The 19,355-nt window shown below is 45.1% G+C and overlaps 1 protein-coding gene across 1 annotated transcript in view; it reads left to right on the forward strand.

Annotated features, from left to right (window-relative positions):
* CC2D1A (coiled-coil and C2 domain containing 1A) overlaps positions 1-19,355 on the forward strand; it is a 70,116-nt gene that overhangs the window by 16,870 nt on the left and 33,891 nt on the right. The window contains 7 exon segments of the mRNA XM_087710975.1: positions 1,366-1,479; positions 3,012-3,142; positions 5,037-5,109; positions 6,329-6,444; positions 12,219-12,351; positions 14,080-14,252; positions 16,579-16,701. Coding sequence (XP_087567101.1) covers positions 1,366-1,479; positions 3,012-3,142; positions 5,037-5,109; positions 6,329-6,444; positions 12,219-12,351; positions 14,080-14,252; positions 16,579-16,701 — 863 coding nt within the window.

The following is a 19,355-nucleotide window of genomic DNA, read 5'->3' on the forward strand; positions in this document are numbered from 1 at the left end:
GAGTGTATATTTCTGATTTACACAAAGGTATTGCCAAACACTAAGGCATGTAGAATTGCAATAACCTGCAGGGCAGGTATTTGGGAGTTGTAAAGAAAAAGGTGAAGGATTAATGGAATTTGATTCTTCTTTGTGGTTCTGGGTGGTCCTACCCATGATTAATGGGGAAAAAAAGGACAAATTTAATTTTGCAATCTGTTTTAGCTTGGTACCAATTCTTATGTCATCATTTCAGGTTCTTATAAAGGATAATATTTGTAGCTCACGGTTGACCTAAGGGGGGTCTTTGGTGCTCTGTTGTGGCCCAGCAGGTGCCGTTGGAGCTGCCACCAGACTCTGACAGCGAGGGGCCCTCTGAGTCGGCTCTGGAGGAGGTGGAGGACCCTGGACAGGGTTCCGACTCTGAGCAGGGCGCAGAGAGACTGGACTGGTTGGCCACCAGGTGGCGCCTGAGCCTTGGATCAGTGGGGAGGAGACAAGGGAGAGTGAGCTGGAGGCCAGCAGTGAGTTGTTCCTGGATGCACGCCATTGAAGAGCTACTAGGCGTCAGGAACAATTACGCAATTGTTCCATCCAGTAACGAATGCCGAGACAAGCTTAACTGGAATGTGCTTTAATAGCAAGACACTAAAACCTCGGTGGCTGAAAGCCAAGCAGAACAAACAGATAAGGACCTTGGCAGCAACTCAGACAAACTCAGGCAGCAATAAACACAGATACATGGCAGCAATCCAGCCTGCCAAGCTCACAGTAATGTCCTCCGACATTCAATCCTGCGTTGACTTCTGCAAAGGGGGCGTGTGCACAATCATTCCTTTTATAGTCTCGAGAGGAGCCTAATGACCACCAGCTGAGTACAATCACCTCCTATAACTGCGCAACTGTTCCTGATGCCTATCAGCTCTTCGGTGCCGGGCATCCAGGAACAACTCACTGTTGGCGTCCGGCTCACTCTCCCTTGTCTCCTCCCCACTGGTGCAAGGCTGAGGCGCCTCCTGGTGGCCAACCAGCCTCTCTGCGCCCTGCCCAGAGTCGGAACCCTGTCCAGGGTCCTCCACATCCTCCAGAGCTGACTCATAGGGCCCCTCGCTGTCGGAGTCTGGTGGCAGCTCCACGGCTCCTGCTGGGCCACAACAGAAATCATTGTTAATGTATATTTGAATCGATCGGTACGTTTTGAGTTCCTGAGTTAAGGATGGGCTGGGGTGAAATGTAATCAGAATCGCTGGCGGGAGGGGCTGTTTCCAAGAGGGCAGAGAAACAGTGGAGCTTGGAATGTCTGGTAGACAGGAAGAGGATGAAATGCAGGCTCTCTTATTCATTAGCTTTTTAACTTACTTTTAGTTGTTTATCTGATTTCCACAGATCAGTTACCCAAGGAGATGTTATCTTCACCTGTACAACACACTCCGGTGGCAACAGCCACACCCCTTGCTCAAGCAGTCAGTCATCCAGCCCAAGGAGTCTCAAGGACAGCCGGTGAGAACTCCAAAACACTTTGGTTTTCTTTCCTGTTTCTTGATAATAATGCTTCTTTGTTTATGTATTATTTCAATTTATATTATTTCAATTTATTAATTCCTCCAGAATTAATATATCTCATACTAGGTAGAATTGGGTTTCTCATTCGAACAATGAGGGAAATGGGAAACAAATAGAGAAAGTTCAAGGAGCAAACTTCATAGCTATCTGTTCTGACCCCCCTCGTTCCACACCCAAGCACACTCCGAGACAGAGATAAATTACAGCATTTAATTAACAGACAAACAGGTCCTTGGCAGCAAACCGGCACAGACAAGCTTGGGCAGCAATAAACACAGATAAGCCTTGGCAGCAATCCAGCCTGCCAAGCTCATACAAAGTTTTCCGACATTCGATTCTGTGTTGACTTCTGCAAGAGGGGCATGTGCACAAGTAGACTTTTTATAGTCTGGAGAGGAGCCTAATGACCACCAGCTGAGCGCAATCACCTCCTGTAACTGCGCAACTGTTCCTGATGCCTATTAGCTCTTCGATGCCGTGCCTCCAGGAACAACTCACTACTGGCTTTCGGCTTACTCTCCCTTGTCTCCTCCCCACTGGTCCAAGGCTCAGGTGCCTCCTGGTGGCCAACCAGCCTCTCTGCGCCCTACTCAGAGTCGGAACTCTGTCCAGGGTCCTCCACATCCTCCAGAGCCGACTCACAGGGCCCCTCACTGTCGGGAGTCTGGTGGCAGCTCCAACGGCTCCTGCTGGGCCAAAACAGCTACCTAGCTTGACTTACTCGTGAAAAGAGTTGAAAAGTTTCTAAACCTATTCTACTCTGCTCCCTCTGTGTCTTAATAAGGCCAGCAGAGTCCCGTCACAGAGCAACTATTTTATACGAGAGACGTGATTCTTTAGTTAAAACTTCCTTTGGGTCCCTATGAATATAGGTAGGGGAAATTTGTGCTTTTAATATTTAGAAAACATTGCTTCTAGGGAGGTACCCTCGGTCAGGTGACCTCCCCCCTTGGTCAAAGTGACTACTCTTGGGTTGAGTACCTGGAAGGCCTCAAGCTTTTATAAGATATGTGATAGATGTTTTCTGCAGCGTGCTACCTTCTGGGTACTTGAGAGACCGCCTACTGCAATCACCTCCACTAGACCGATAAGATCGCATAGATTAGGCCTCCTCCGAATTCATCAGCCAGCCAGTGTAGACTGGCGACTACTCGGAGGAGAGCCTTCTCGGTGGCTGCTCCGACCCTCTGGAACGAACTCCCCATGGAGATCCGGACCCTCACCACCCTCCAGACCTTCCGCGCCGCACTTAAAATCTGGCTGTCCCGGCTGGCCTGGGGTTAAAGACTCCAACCCCTACTCGAATTGTATGACTGTTGAGTTCTTAAATGATGTAATGTTTTTATGTTGTAAATTGTTTGTCCTTTCCCCCCCCCCCCCTTTGAACTGTGAGCCGCCCTGAGTCCCCCCAGGGAAAAGGGCGGCATACAAATAAAGTGAACTGAACTGAACTGAACTTTGGTTTCCAGAGCGGCCGGCGCCCCCTCGAGATATGATGGAGGCCTTGCAGCAGAGGATGGACCGATACAAGGTGGCGGCTGCCCAGGCAAAGAGCAAAGGAGAGGACAGGAAGGCCAGGATGCACGAACGGATCGTGAAGGTGAAGTGGCTGCCATTTGTGACTTTGGATGTTCATTGGCTGCATCAACTCTCGGGGTGAAACTGGGAAGAGGAAGCAGAGCAGAATTTGGAATTCTCGAATGTGCTCTGGTTTTTCCTGTTGTCTCCCTGTGGAAAGATGTGGTGGAATTATAGGTTCAGTGACGTGGAGGCAGGGGAGGCAGAGCCTCACCACTGTCATCATGAAAAGAAAAGGAAAATGTAAAAGGAAAAAGGCTGAGCTAGTTGCTGCCAGAGTCACAGTGGATATAGCAATAGCAGTAGACTTCTATACCGCTTCATAGGGCTTTCAGCCCTCTCTAAGCGGTTTACAGAGAGTCAGCATATTGCCCCCAACAATCCGGGTCCTCATTTCACCCACCTCGGAAGGATGGAAGGCTGAGTCAACCCTGAGCCGGTGAGATTTGAACCGCTGAACTGCTGATCTAGCAGTAGCCTGCAGTGCTGCATTTAACCACTGCGCCACCTTGGCTCTTTCAGTGGCTCTTTCATCTCACAGTGGATGACTCTGCTTAGCCGAGGTGGCGCAGTGGTTAAATGCAGCACTGCAGGCTACTTCAGCTGACTGCAGTTCTGCAGTTCAGCTGTTCAAATCTCACCGGCTCAGGGTTGACTCAGCCTTCCATCCTTCCGAGGTGGGTAAAATGAGGACCCGGATTGTTGTTGGGGGCGATATGCTGACTCTGTAAACTGCTTAGAGAGGGCTGAAAGCCCTATGAAGCGGTATATAAGTCTTAACTGCTATTGCTATTGCTTTTGATGTGCAATAGAAAGATTTACAAATTCTAACCCCTTGGTATTATTGTCACTGACAATGACAGCAAAGCAAGCCAGGCCTTTTAGTGCAAAACCTCTTATAATAGCCTTCTCCAACAACATACAAGGTTTGTGGGGCTACAAAACCCATTTGTTGTAACCAGCATCCTAGGAGTTATATGGAATATATCAATAGCAATAGCAGTTAGACTTATATACCGCTTCATAGGGCTTCCAGCCCTCTGTAAGCGGTTTACAGAGTCAGCATATCGCCCCCCACAGTCTGGGTCCTCATTTCACCCACCTCGGAAGGATGGAAGGCTGAGTCAACCTTGAGCCGGTGAGATTTGAACCGCCGAACTGCAGATAACAGTCAGCTGAAGTGGCCTGCAGTGCTGCACCCTAACCACTGCGCCACCTCGGCTCTCTATCAAGAGGGCTGTTATATTCTTTCTTAGCAGTATTGATTGACTGATTATTTGAGAATATTCTTGATGCTCCTGATGGAAGATATAAAAATGCGATTTCTCCGCGGGTCGCCCATGAAGCCAATGATGAAAGAAGACTCGGAGGCAGGTCTCTCTCGGGATGGGCCGACACGGAATAGAATCCCGGGAGGCCTCTTTTATTGAGGATACACAAGGAAAGGGTGGATCCACATGGTCTATGTGGACCAATCATGGTTGTACAAGTCTATGGTATATGGTAACTCATTTACTTCCATGTAGACCTAAAGAATGCCCATAGTCAATAAATCTTTTACCAGCATGCAAACTTCTAATCCTTAATTAATGTTTGAGAGTTAATCAGTTGTAACCCCTGATTTAATCAACGCTTATAATTAAGAGTCTGTGATTACTGATCTGCTTAATGCTTAGAGGTAAACAGTTTGTTTTAAACAGTTTGTTTTAGAGGTAAACAGTTTGTTTTACTCATCTAATTAATGCTATGGTTAATCATTACTGCTGTTGTATACGTGTTCCGGCACAGCTATGCATTGCAACATAAAAATAATATTATAAGCAACCGTTTGGACAGAACCAACCTTGTTATATACAAAGGCCATTTTTAAAGGAGTTTTGTAGCTTATTGCTTTTTTTTTTTTTAAATTCTTCCAGCAATATCAAGAGGCCATCAAATCTCATAAAGCCGGGAAACCTGTGGAGTTTGCTGATCTTCCTGTACCACCAGGTATTTAATTTCCAATTCTGCTAGTTACGTTGTTTGCTTTAGGATTGTTCTAGATTTCCAGTGTCAGGGTTAGGAAAGCATATCCAGGAGTACGGCAGGTCATGGAGCGGATCACATCTCTTACCTCCACAGCAGTGACGTGCGGTGAGGTTTATGGCTGGTGAGGCACTGACACAGTGGTGGGTTTCAAATTTTTTTAGACTTGTGGATTTCAACTCCCAGAATTCCCCAGCCAGGCATGCTCAGTTCCGGTTTAAAGCGACAGCATTTGTTTTTCTCCTTTGCGAAATAAGTTTCCTTCATTCTTTTTTCTTCTCCCTCCCCCTCTTTCTTCCTTCTCTCCCTCCCTCCCTGCCTCTCCCCTCTCTCAAACAGACACACACACACAGAGAAGTTGGATTGGACTATCTCTCCTACCCCCTTCCCTCTCTCACTCACTCCCGTCGTTCTCCTGCCTCCTCCTGTAGAGGGCGCTTTTTAGAGGCTTTTTTAAACAGTTAAGCAGAGTCATCCACGGTGACTCTGGCAGCAACTAGCTCAGCCTGATCTCAGCTCTTGCCGTTTTCCTTTTACATTTTTTTTTCTTTTCATGATGACAGTGGTGGGGCTCTGCCTCCCCTGCCTGCACGTCCCTTCTCCACAGGTAGCCTTGTCCCTTTTAAAAACTCCCCTGCTAAGCTCTCCTACTCGCATAAAGAGAGCTTTTAAACTTTACCCACTCCTGGTGGGCTATGCAAGAATCTTTTTATACACAACACGGGAGAGTTTTATTTTCAGCCTGAAGTATGTCAGTTCATTTCAGGTTTTGCTTTCTTTGATTAGACAGATTTGTCTTCCTTTGAGTCCTAATCAAGAGTGCTTGGTCTTTGCATTGAGTTTGAGTTTAATTTTATTTATAGTCCCCCAATCCTGGAGGACTCCGGGCGGCTTACAGCGAGGGGAAAAAACAATAAAAGAAATAAGAATAAAAATAGACAAGTTAAAAACAACACAGATCCATTCGTTTCGGTTGGGGCTGGACCTCAACAATGAGGTCAACAGCCCCAGGCCTGCCGGAATAGCCAGGTAGATCAAATTCTGTAATTTTATTCAAATACATGAAGAAATTGATTCCTTACCAATTAGTGAATGAGTGACTGCTAAGTAGCCAAGAATGACCCCGAGCAGCTGGCAGTGATGCCTTATTTAAATTAACTTTCATTTCACCTTCTTTGTGCAGGTTTCCCACCTATTCAAGGAGTGGAATCTTTGCCAGGAGATCAGAGTTTGGGAGGGATTCTTGAAACGGCGATGAAACTAGCAACCGCGGATGAAGATGCAGAAGAGAGCAAAAAGGTTGGATTAAGTGCTAGGCAAGATCTTAAAATGCTTTCCTCTAACAACATGCGTGTGCCATGGTTGACAGAACTGGGTATATATTGGGAGTAGCTGGAAACGGTTCACCGACAAAACCGCGCTCGACTAAACCACGTCGCTGACGTCATCAACAGGGCAACAACAGCGCGGAGACAGAAGCACGCTGTAAACCCTAAACCTAAAATTAACACATAAACCTAAACCTAACCCCCCTAAACCTAAACCTAATCCTAAACCTAACCCTAAACCTAACCCTTAACCTAACCCTAAACCTAACCCTAAACCTAACCCTTAACCTAACCCTAAACCTAATCCTAACCCTTAACCTAACCCTAAACCTAACCCTTAACCTAACCCTAAACCTAACCCTAAACCTAAACCTTATCCTAACCCTAACCCTAAACCTAACCCTTACCTTAAGTTGAATTGGCTTGCTTTCAAAGCGCTATTTAAAGCGCCCTTCTTTCTCCGCGCTCGCTGTTGTCGCCCTGTTGATGATGTCAGCGACGCAGTTTAGTCAGGCGCGGTTTTGACGGGTCACGGCTGGAAACCCTAATCAGACCAAATACATACAATATTCCCACCTGCTTCTAACTGTCACCTTCTCTGTGTGGAATTGATTATATTGTTTCCCCTTTTTTTATTTTAAATTGTCTAACCAACCCAATCACTTCTTAAATTACCTTCATCAATTGCACCTTATACTGTAAAAAAAGCCTTTGATGTCTGCTTTGGTTGGTATTGTTTGTCAGGAATGCCAGTTCCTGCCCGTCTTTCTACCTCTGTATCACGGGATAACTTTCAAAATTGCAACAGAGATGGTCCCCTTTTCTTCTGCTGGTGACAAATGAACTTGCAAGAGACAAAGGAGAAAACACTTTCCTCTAATTATCTTAACTGTGCAGAGGTGGGAGGAAGTTTAATCAAAACCATCTAGGTTTCTCCTTAATCAGAGCTAAAGACCATCTTGAATAGAAACATTATGCCACACGGCACTTCTTACAATGTTGCACAACTAAAGCAAGATACGAGGAAAAATGTTCCTTCATCTCCCACCTGGGAGTGCTAAGTTGATTTCACAAAGTTTGGCAGATACACGTGAAAAGAAGACAGCTTCACTCTGCGTCTGCTAATTTTCACTCTTGCATTTAGATTGCATCCTGGGAATTATACAGGCAGAATCTTGCCATCAACTCCCGGAAAAAAATAAAAAAAATAGAAACCAATTATTGGCTCTTCTGCTCTCCATACACCCTGCTTATGCCTTATCCACCACTTTCTTCTGCCTATCTCCTCCCCCTCCCTACCTCCTTTCTTCCCTCCATCATCCTTTTCTACTCCACTTCCCCTTCCTTTCTCCTTCTCTCTCCCCTTACCACTCCTCCTTATACACTTCATCTTCCCCCCCTTCACCCTCTCTCCTGTCCCTCTCTTCCTATCTTTCTTCTCTTCTCTGCTTCCCACTCTTCTACATCCTGTCTTCCCTCCATCATTTTCTACTCTACTTCCCCTTCCTTTCTCCTTCTCCTCTCTTCCCTTACCACTCCTCCTTATACACCTCATCTTCCCCCTTCACCCTCTCTCCTGTCCCTCTCTTCCTATCTTTCTTCTCTCCTCTGCTTCCCACTCTTCTACATCCTGTCTTCCCTCCATCATTTTCTACTCTACTTCCCCTTCCTTTCTCCTTCTCTCTCCCCTTACCACTCCTCCTTATACACCTCATCTTCCCCCTTCACCCTCTCTCCTGTCCCTCTCTTCCTATCTTTCTTCTCTCCTCTGCTTCCCACTCTTCTACATCCTGTCTTCCCTCCATCATTTTCTACTCTACTTCCCCTTCCTTTCTCCTTCTCCTCTCTTCCCTTACCACTCCTCCTTATACACCTCATCTTCCCCCCCTTCACCCTCTCTCCTGTCCCTCTCTTCCTATCTTTCTTCTCTCCTCTGCTTCCCACTCTTCCTCTCATTCACTTGGTGTATTTCAGCTTCTGAGCAAACTCCCTTTTGTGTTGATGGTATTTATACTTCCATATCAATATACTTAACATATCTTAGTTTTAAAGAAAAAATAAGAGAAGACAGTATACATGTGCAGACATATTACTTTAATATCTAACACCCCTCCTCAAACCTAATATACTTCCCTCCCTCCCCCCTAGCTCCCCCCCCTTCCCTCCCCTGACTTCCCAGAACCAATACACGGTATAAATCTTTAACAAAAACAGTCTAGAATATATTTGAAAAAAGAGTAAGAAATTAATAACATCTTTAAATTGAACTTGGCTTCTCCTTGCTAGGCTAACACTAAACAATTTATATCCTTCCTAATCTTAATCATACGCTATCTGGAATTTCTTAGTTCCATATTTATTTTGAGTATAATCAATCCATCACAGACAGAATCTTACAGATCTATAATGTTAAACTCTGGGCATGGAGGAAAACTGACATTCCCAAATACATACTTAAAGTCACAACCCCTGGTATGCCCAAGTGTGGGAGGAAGGTCACACTTCCACTCTCTGTCATTAGGCTCGTCACAAGAGTCCATCCAGACAGAAACCCAATATTTTTACTGTTGCCTTTGTTATATTTGTGTTTTTTTATTTGTGCTGATAAATAAATAAAGGAAGACTAGTATAGATCTATTTCAAGCTATTTAGCTCTCATCAGCTAGCCACAGGTTCGAATCCCAGTAAGGGTATGGCTAGCTGATGAGAGCTAAATAGCTTGAAATAGATCTATACTAGTCTTCCTTTATTTATTTATCAGCACAAATAAAAAAACATACATATATATATATATATATATATAAAAAAGCCAAATCCACTCACTAATCATGAAATCTCCAGAACTGTAAAAAGCCTACAAACTTGAAATTTGACATGTATGTTCCTCTTGGCTTCTATATGCTCGCTAAGAAAATATTTTTTGAAATTACCATCAGATCATTAGTATTTCTTATACAGTATTTATATATATAGATTAACATGCTCTCATGCTAAGGAGTTAGACTGAGGGAGAGAAGGAGATAGGATAGGAGAGGCTTCTGTCGTAACTACTCATTAATTTTCAAGCTGTCAGTGTTGATTTATCAAACCCGATCACATAGTTTCGTAGTGGAGCACGGGTATCCAGCTAGTTGTATATATAAGGCCATATAAAATTATTAAGAGCCGAGGTGGCTCAGTGGTTAGAGTGCAGTACTGCAGGCTACTTCAGCTGACTGTTATCTGCAGTTCAGTGGTTCTAATCTCACCGGCTCAAGGTTGACTCAGCCTTCCATCCTTCCGAGGTGGGTGAAATGAGGACCTGGATTGTTGTTGGGGGCAATATGCTGACTCTGTAAACCGCTTAGAGAGGGCTGAAAGCCCTATAAAGCGGTATATAAGTCTTAACTGCTATTGCTATTGCTAATCTCACCAGCTCAAGGTTGACTCAGCCTTCCATCCTTCCGAGGTGGGTGAAATGAGGACCCAGACTGTGGGGGCGATATGCTGACTCTGTAAACCGCTTAGAGAGGGCTGAAAGCCCTATGAAGCGGTATATAAGTCTAACTGCTATTGCTATTGCTATTAAAATGAGTGTGTTAAAAATAACAAAGATTTAATTATGGTATAGAGTGAGAGTCAGTGAAAAGGAGGTGCAAATGGTTATGTGAAAGAGTGTCTTGTGCCTTAAAGGTGAACTGAATTTGATGCGCTTTTTATCTTCGCAAACTGCGATTTGAAATTTAAAAACTAAAAGCGAAAACCAACCACAAATACTTTGGAGGTAATATATGTATATTTTTCCTAGCAAAAGGTGTGACTTCGTATTTTTGGCTAATTATGAAAAAGTTGGGAAGGAACAAGGTTTATTTTTGAACGTGGGGTTATTTGACTAGAGGAGGATGTGTGATTTGAAATTGCAAGAGTGGAAAAGGTGATAGAAACCAAGAAATAGAAAGTTTAAAAGCAAATCTGGAAACGCTTGTAGAGAACAGAATTCTTCGGAATTAAGAGTTTTAAAAAAACTACCAAGAAGTTTTTATGAAGTGAGACATGGGTAGGGAAGGCAGCTAAGTAAAATACAGTTTTGGGGTCTTCAACTGTCCTACCCACCACCAGGGAAAGAGTTAGCTGGCCTCGGGAGAGAAGGGGGGGCAGTTTTTTGCTGAAGGGTGGAACAATGACTGTCTCCTGTCCCCTCCCTAAACCTCATACAGTACTGTTCTGACCCCCTCCTCCATCCAGTAACGAATGCTGAGACAAGCTTAACTGGAATGTACTTTAATAGCAAGACACCAAGACCTTGGTGGCTGAAAGCCAAGCAGAACAAACAGATAAGGACCTTGGCAGCAACTCAGACAAACTCAGGCAGCAATAAACACAGATAAGGCTTGGCAGCAATCCAGCCTGCCAAGCTCACAGTAATGTCCTCCGACATTCAATCCTGTGTTGACTTCTGCAAAGAGGGGCGTGTGCACAAGTAGCTTTTTATAGTCTGGAGAGGAGCCTAATGACCACCAGCTGAGTACAATCACCTCCTGTAATTGCGTAATTGTTCCTGAGCCTAGTTGCTCTTCGATGGCGTGCATCCAGGAACAACTCACTACTGGCCTCTGGCTCACTCTCCCTTGTCTCCTCCCCACTGGTCCAAGGCTCAGGCGCCTCCTGGTGGCCAACCAGCCTCTCTGTGCCCTGCTTGGAGTCGGAACCCTGTCCAGGGTCCTCCACATCCTCCAGAGCCGACTCAAAGGGCCCCTCGCTGTCGGAGTCTGGTGGCAGCTCCAACGGCACCTGCTGGGCCACAACACAGTACATATTGGGGGATCCTTGACATCCTAACTCTGCATGTGTACACTTGAAGCTAACCTAGTGGGAACCTGGGCACCATGTCATTTTCCACTTTCCCCTTCAGGCAAGATTTGCAGTTAACAAAGAGGGGCAGGCATAATCCAACAACAAAGTTTCACCCAAAAGGCTCTTACAACAGATCAGTATTTTACTTGGCCGAAATGATCATAACTGAGAGGTTCTCCTCTATCTTTTTGAGAGCTGGGATGGCTATCTTTCTCTTAAAAGAAAAGAAAAAATGGCATATGAGCAGTTTGATAGTAGAACCAATTATCTTGAGAAGTAGTGGGTTCTTTTTGGATTCTTGAACTGAGCAGTTGGTTGGCCTTGCTGATCTAAATTGCCCTGGGCAATTCTAGGATTGTGTGATTTTATTGAAGTAATACACTCTTCAATAGACACCAGCCAAAGCATCTGCCATACCTCCTGTTGTGACTCAGCAGAAGTTTGCTGTGAGTTGAGTCGGGATGCAGGACTAACAATGCAGCTGGGGATCGTTAGTGTCGTCTTCTGGAGATAAAAAGACAGATGGTGCCACGCCTTAGTTGCAGAAGTCAACGTTCGTTCATCGTTCTTTCGTGGTTTGTCGTTCGTTTATGGAGAATTCAGTTCCATTCCTGTTTGAGTTTGTGAGACACTTGGATAAGTGATTTTGCTTCTTGAAAACTTGGTGCTGTAAGAGTTTTGTTTCTGCATCCTGCTGCGTAACCCTTGTTTGCAAGAGACTTTATGTTTATTTTGGGCTTGCAGCCAGCGTGAGCCAAGACTGATAAAGTTATTTCCTTTTAACTGTCGTCTGTTAATGAGCAAATAAGGGGGGTCAGAACACCTCCAATAATGTTTGGATTTTTTAAACTGTGGAAATGGTGCTGAATCCCAGAAGGAACTACTTCATAGGTCTAATCCTTGCTCTTTCAGCCCGACTCCTCTCCGGCATCATCCAAGCTGGCTCCCTCAGTCCAACCGAAACTACCCCATCAGCCAGGCCCACAAGCTGCCCTTGCGAAGCCAGCGCCCACTGCTAAAAGTGCCCCAAAGAATATTGGAAAAGGTAAGTGGTTCTTTTTTTTTTTCTTTCCATTTTACTCATTTCCTTTTTCTTCTGCATCATTTTGCTACTGGGGTCCTCAACCCGGTCAATAATGTAAAACCTGTGACTTGCATTCTTTGGCGTGCATAAAGACTGTGAGTTAGAGACAGAAGAAGAAACTAGGCAAATTCAAGTATCTGTTCCATTGCACTTTTCGGTGATGATGATCAGGTGCAGGGGTGGGTTTCTCGCCCCGTTCCAACCGGTTTGGTTGGAACGGGGCCGGCGGCGTCCTCGTGCACGCGTGCAGTGCACGCATGCGTACCAGCGTCTGTGCGATGCTCCAGCTGCTCCTGGAGGATCGCGCAGGCGCTGTATGCGTCCTGCGCATGCGTGGAAGCGCAGAACTCGTCAAAACCGGGTAAGAAGCGTGGGCGGGCAGGTGGGCCCTTCGCCGTTCCTGGAAGTTACTTACTTCCAGGTTCGCCGACCAACCGTTTCGCAGGGACCGCCGCAAACCGGTTGAAACCCACCCCTGATCAGGTGGTTGACTAGGATGGACAGAACTTCTCAAAAAATTTCTCTCATATTTGACTACTGGTGCAACCCTCCAGCTACATACTGTAGTACCGTATTTTTTGGAGTATAAGACGCACCCAAAAAAGAGAGTAAAAATCTGGGTGTGTCTTGTACACTGAACACAGCATTTTTGGCCTCCTGAAATCCCAGCCCACGCATCCCGTTTTTCACAAAAATGGACGTGCAGAGGGTTTGGAGGGGGGGGGCTCTTGGGGGCTGGGGAAGGCAAAAACGAGTGAAAACACGGTAGTTCTTTTATAGGTTTCTCACTGCTTTCTCTCAACCATGCAGTATGAAATTATGCCTTAGCTTTTTCCTTCCTGAATCTTTGGGTATCCTGTCTGCCCAATAATGCTTTAGTTAGATAGCTAGGATGACCTTCACCATTGGGTGTTCTCGTTGGGCGTGGCACGACACAACCGCGCTCGACTAAAGCGCGCCCGATGAAAGCGCGTCGTTGATGTCATCAACAGGGCGACAACAGCGAGCGCGGAGAAAGAAGGGCGCTTTAAATAGCGCTTTTAAAGCAAGCCGATTCAAGTTAAGGTAAGGGTTAGGTTTAGGGTTAGGTTTAGGGTTAGGTTTAGGGTTAGGTTAAGGGTTAGGGTTAGGTTTAGAGTTAGGTTTAGGGTTAGGTTAAGGGTTAGGATTAGGTTTAGGGTTATGTTAAGGGTTAGGTTAAGGGTTAGGTTTAGGGTTAGGTTTAGGGGGGTTAGGTTTAGGTTTAGGGGTTAATTTTAGGTTTAGCGTTTACAGCGTGCTTTTTTCTCCGCGCTGTTGTCGCGCTGTGATGACGTCAACTACGCGGTTTCGTTGAGCACCCTTTAGTCAAACGCGGTTTTGTGGTGGAACCCTCGTTGGGAGTGTATCTTCTGGGTGTACACATTCTTCACTCATTCCTCCCAGGAACCCGCACACATATACCCATCACACTGAGCAACTTAGCGAGACCCGAGAAGAGGATAGGTTTACAAATCTTCAAAATCATCTTGAGTACATGTCTTCTTGTATTCCCCCGTGCTGTTGTTAAATGGCAACTGTTTTGCACAGAGCATGAGCAAATTAGTGGATTATATAACGAGTTTCCCTCATCCAGGTGGAAAATTTCCTTTCTTGGGTTTACCAATTACTCTGAATAGTATCTCCTTTGCTTGCCGTTCCTCCCTGCAGCTCAACAGCAGCTGACCTTCTTAGAAAACCGGAGGAAGCAATTGAAACAGGCAGCTCTCCGAGCAAAGCAGCGGAATGACATTGAGGGAGCCAAGCTGCTCTTATGCCAGGCCAAAGGGCTGGACCCCATGATTGAGGCGTCACAAAGTGGGCTCCCTGTCGACATATGTAAGGCAAGTTGTTTTTCCGTCCATCTAGGGAGGGAGCGTGTCCCTTGACTCGTAGTTGATATGTCAACATCCTACTTGTTTAGTACCATCTTCTCTTAAGTGTGAAGCAATTTTGATGGCAGAAAATTGGAGTATCTGGCTTACGAGACTTCCAAGAGAACTTCACTTAAAATGAGTTTGGCGACTTCTTCGGTTCAAGGAAATGCCTGAAATCTGATGAGATTTTAATGATCTCATGCAAGAATATTGTAATCTCAGATATATTTTTGGCCAATTGGATGTTTTCATTTAATCTGAGTGCCTGCAGCCAGGATTTTATTCTGTTTTGCCATTTATTTATTTTAATTTTAAAGAAACGGCAGCTGTCAAAATATTCGTTTCAGTTAGGCATGGCTTAAGTCGAGCCGAGGTGGCACAGTGGTTAAATGCAGCACTGCAGGCTACTTCAGCTGACTGCAGTTCTGCAGTTAGGCTGTTCAAATCTCACCGGCTCAAAGGTTGATTCAGCCTTCCATCCTTCCGAGGTGGGTGAAATGAGGACCCGGATGGTTGTTGGGGGCAATATGCTGACTCTGTAAACCGCTTAGAGAGGGCTGAAAGCCCTATGAAGCGGTATATAAGTCTAACTGCTATTGCTATTGCTATATGTTTTCAAATGTACAAGCAAGAGATCATCTTTGTAAGAAGCATCAGACCAATAGAACCTGGGCCAGATCAAAACGAATTGGTCTGATCCAGCAGGGCAGTTCTTGTGTCAGGCATGGAAAATGAATCAGATTGGATAACTGGCTCTCCACCTCCATGGATTTGCCAGATCATGTTAGTGGCTGGGCTTTCAGAAAGAAAACCTCATCTCTAGCCAGAAGCTTCACCCCAAAGCTTATTTGTTTTTTTGTGTCAGGCCTGCAATTATATTCCTTTTAGAATTTTGGCCTGCCACACTTTCTCTTATTTCATTATGCTGTTTCATTAGTAAAGTCGATGGGAGGGGGAAATAGAAAGGAGTAGGATTGTGGAATGTGTTGTTTTCATTCTTTACTAGAAGCCAAGGTCATCTTTTGTCTCCGCACTTTTACACCTGACCGGAAGCAGCTGGGTGTGGGTGCCAGTGTGGGAGAAGAAGATTGGACCATGTGATGGATTTGTGGTTGTGGGGACAAGATCATGAACTTTTAACTGGGTGGAATTCTGATGTCATTTCCAGAATTGGGATTAACACAGATGTGCTAAGATGTCTGCTTTATTAAATTGGAACTTTAAGGATCGTTTTGCCTTGGACTCTGATTTAATTCTACATGATACTTGGAACGCTGACATTTTGTTTGTTCAATACCTTTACTCTGAAATCCTCCTGCAGAGAGGGCTTGGCTTTCTCTTTGAAGTGGGAGAATGGAGCCTGATCCTCTTTAGTGCTGATTGGTTTTAATTCTGTCCTCTATTTTCTCCTTGAGGAGAAAAATGAAGTGCAAGCCAAACGGGTTTGGGGGAAAGTTTAGGGGACAATGAGAGTTTCACTTAAAGCCTGACAGGCGGCCTCTCTTCAAAAGAGGAACAGTTTCTGCAAATGGGCTGAAATTTGAACCCATTGTACTCCCTATATTACATCCTGTGGTCCCTTGTCAGAAAAGAGCCTCCAGCTAAGCGCCTTCTTAAAGTCTGTGTTGGTGCAGAATATTTCTGCAATTCTCCTAAATCCCTGAAGTATAGCTGTTCATCTGCATGCTTTCCTCCAAGATGTCAGCGTTCCAAATACCATGTAGAATTAAATCAGAGTCGAAGGCAAAACTATGCTTAAAGTTTCAATTTAATAAAGCAGGCATGTTAGCATCGTGCTATGGGGATTCCAACTCTGGAAGTTACATCAGAATCCCACCCAGTTAAAAGTTCACGATCTTGTCCCCACACCCACAGTCCATCACATGGTCCAATCTCATTCTTCCACGCTGGCGTCTACGCCCAGCTTCTTCCGGTCAGGTGTACTGGTGTGGAGAACAAAGGATGACCTTGGCTTCTAGCAAAGAATGAAAAACAATACATTCCAAAATCCTACTCCTGTCTATTCCCCCCCTCTCATTGACTATACTTAAAGAAACAGCATAATGAAACAAGAGAAAGTGTGGCAGGCCAAAATTCTAAAAGGAATATAAATGCAGGCCTGAAACAAGGCCTAGAAAAGCCCACGTCAGTTTTTTGCACAGAACAATTTGCCTTTAGTAAAACAGAGCCCTGACGTGATTTCCCCTTGCTGGGATAGTAAAAAAAAGGTATCCACGAAGGCATAGAATTTCAGAAGTGATTAATTCCAATGTTTGCTTTCTTCTTCTTTTAGGTGCCCCCGGCTCCCGTGAACAAGGAAGAATTCATGCTTGTGCAGCGGGGTGGAGGCAACATTTCCCCAGCAACAACTGCCCAGTACACTGAGCTTGTGAAGCTAATGAGGCAACAGCACGAGGTAGTAAAAGCTGAAGCCTGAAAAGGGGCACAAAGCTCTTCTCTTCTAAGAGACGAGATAGAAGGCATTCTGACCTTTCCTTACTATGTACATCAGTGATGTGCGGTCAGCTTTAGCCCTGGTGAGGCAGCTTTTTAGACTTGTGGACTTCAACTCCCAGAATTCCATAGCCAGGCATGCTCAGTTCCGATTTAAAGCGACAGCATTTGCCCCCCTTGCAAAATAAGTTTTCCCATTCTTTTTCTTCTCCCTCCCCCCCTTTCCTCCCTCTCTCCTTCCCTCCCCCCCTCTCTCAAACAGACACATGCACACAGAGAACTTCGATCCCTCTCTCATTCACTCACTCTCAAACACAAACACAGAAGTTGGATTGGATATATTTTCCAAAGGCTTGAAAGCAGCTCCTCTGCCATACCCCCCCCCTTCCCCTGCTGCCTTCTGATCAAACTTTTTGAATTCCTCCCCCCTCCCCACACACACACACTGAGCCGAGGTGGCGCAGTGGTTAAATGCAGCACTGCAGGCTACTTCAGCTGACTGCAGTTCAGCAGTTCGGCTGTTCAAATCCCACTAGGCTCAAGGTTGACTCAGCCTTCCATCCTTCCGAGGTGGGTGAAATGAGGACCCGGATTGTTGATGGGGGCAATATGCTGACTCTGTAAACCGCTTAGAGAGGGCTGAGAGCCCTATGAAGCGGTATATAAGTCTAACTATTGCTATTGCTACCTTTTCCAGCTGTTTCAGAGACGATTTCAACTCTGCTTCTCCCTGCCCTGCCCTCATGAAAGGCCAGAGTTCTGAGTCAGACTGAGCTAGTTGCTCCCAGAGAACTCTAAAAAGCCTCTAAAAATGCCCTCTACAGGAGGCGAGAGAACACGTGCCTCCTTTGCATACAAATTTTTTTGCTGGTTAACCCTTGGTTATCTCTTAAAAGGAGAAAAATTCCTTATGCAAAAGAGGCCCCTAGTTCTCTGGCCTCTTCCTAGTTAATACTGAGAGCAGACACCAAGCCACTGTGACTTGAAATCTGGTAGCAACTACCCTGGCTTTAATTATTTTTAAAAAATTATTTAAAATTCTTTCCTTTCCCTGAGGAGACTGGCGAGGCCCCGCCTCCCTTGCCTCTAGTGACTGCACGTCCCTGATGTACATAGTTCTTCCTGCACCCTTGTAGTTCTTTCATTCTTCAGCCACACCATTTTTCTGATTGTTGCTTTTGGAGAGATCTTGGACAGAAATGGGTGAAGAAGGGTTGTAACCTAAAGGCCCTCTCTCTAAACGTGCTGGACATCCGTGGCACGACAAAACCGCGCTCGACTAAGCCGCACCCGATTAAACCGCGTCGCTGACGTCATCAACAGGGCGACAACAGCGAGCGCGGAGAAAGAAGGGCGCTTTAAATAGCGCTTTGAAAGCAAGCCGATTCAACTTAAGGTAAGGGTTAGGTTTAGGGTTAGGTTTAGGGTTAGGTTAAGGGTTAGGGTTAGTTTTAGGGTTAGGTTAAGGGTTAGGATTAGGTTTAGGGTTAGGGTTAGGGTTAGGTTAAGGGTTAGGTTTAGGGTTAGGTTTAGGGTTAGGTTTAGGGTTAGGTTAAGGGTTAGGGTTAGTTTTAGGGTTAGGTTAAGGGTTAGGGTTAGTTTTAGGGTTAGGTTAAGGATTAGGGTTAGGTTTAGGGTTAGGGTTAGGGTTAGGTTAAGGGTTAGGTTTAGGGTTAGGTTTAGGGTTAGGGTTAGGGTTAGGGTTAGGTTAAGGGTTAGGTTTAGGGTTAGGTTTAGGGTTAGGTTAAGGGTTAGCTTTAGGGTTAGGTTTAGGGTTAGCTTTAGGGTTAGGTTAAGGGTTAGGTTTAGGGTTAGGTTAAGGGTTAGGTTTAGGGTTAGGTTTAGGATTAGGTTTAGGGGGGTTAGGTTTAGGTTTAGGGGTTAATTTTAGGTTTAGCGTTTACAGCGTGCTTCTGTCTCCGCGCTGTTGTCGCCCTGTTGATGATGTCAGCTACGCGGTTTCGTCGAGCGCACTTTAGTCGAACGCGGTTTTGTGGTGGAACCCTGGACATCAACTCCTAAGTTGTTCAGGGAGCCAGTACATCTGGAGAAGGGTCCAACCGCTTAGAATGAGAGTCTGATTTAAATGAGCTTTCATGGGAGTTGAAATTTTAATACTAGCAGCCACATTTGCTGTTTACCTGACTTGTCGGTACGCATGTATGTGTGCATTTTTGCGGTGGAAAGTGAGAATTCCCAAAGGATGTGTGGAATTAGGTGAGAAAGCGTCTCTTTGGTTTTTTTTAAGCAGTTTTTTCCTCTCATCAAAACTCATTTTTGGTATAAACTGTGGTCAGGTAAAGAGTTAGGTAGTAGACTGAGAGTGGGTGGAATTCTTTGTCTACTTTGCTATTTTTGTTTTAAAAAATCCTGTTTCATATCTGGAGCAGATGTCTGGGCCAAGCTGAACTTGGCTGCTTAGGCTGTTTACCATTCCAAAGGATATTAGAGAAGTTATGCGCGTAAGGAAACTATTTGAAGATGGTTCGGTGGTTTTTAAAATAGAAACTTTAAGAAAGAAAATAAAAACTGTCCAAAGACTTGATTCTCACTTCATTGCTGTTCAGTTGCATCCACTTTTTCATGAACCAATGGATAATATTTCAGCAGGATTGT

Source organism: Thamnophis sirtalis, unplaced genomic scaffold, assembly GCF_051295495.1.
Source record: "Thamnophis sirtalis isolate CommonGarterSnake01/CBP01778 unplaced genomic scaffold, rThaSir2_p1.2 scaffold_3, whole genome shotgun sequence".
NCBI lineage: Eukaryota > Metazoa > Chordata > Lepidosauria > Squamata > Natricidae > Thamnophis > Thamnophis sirtalis.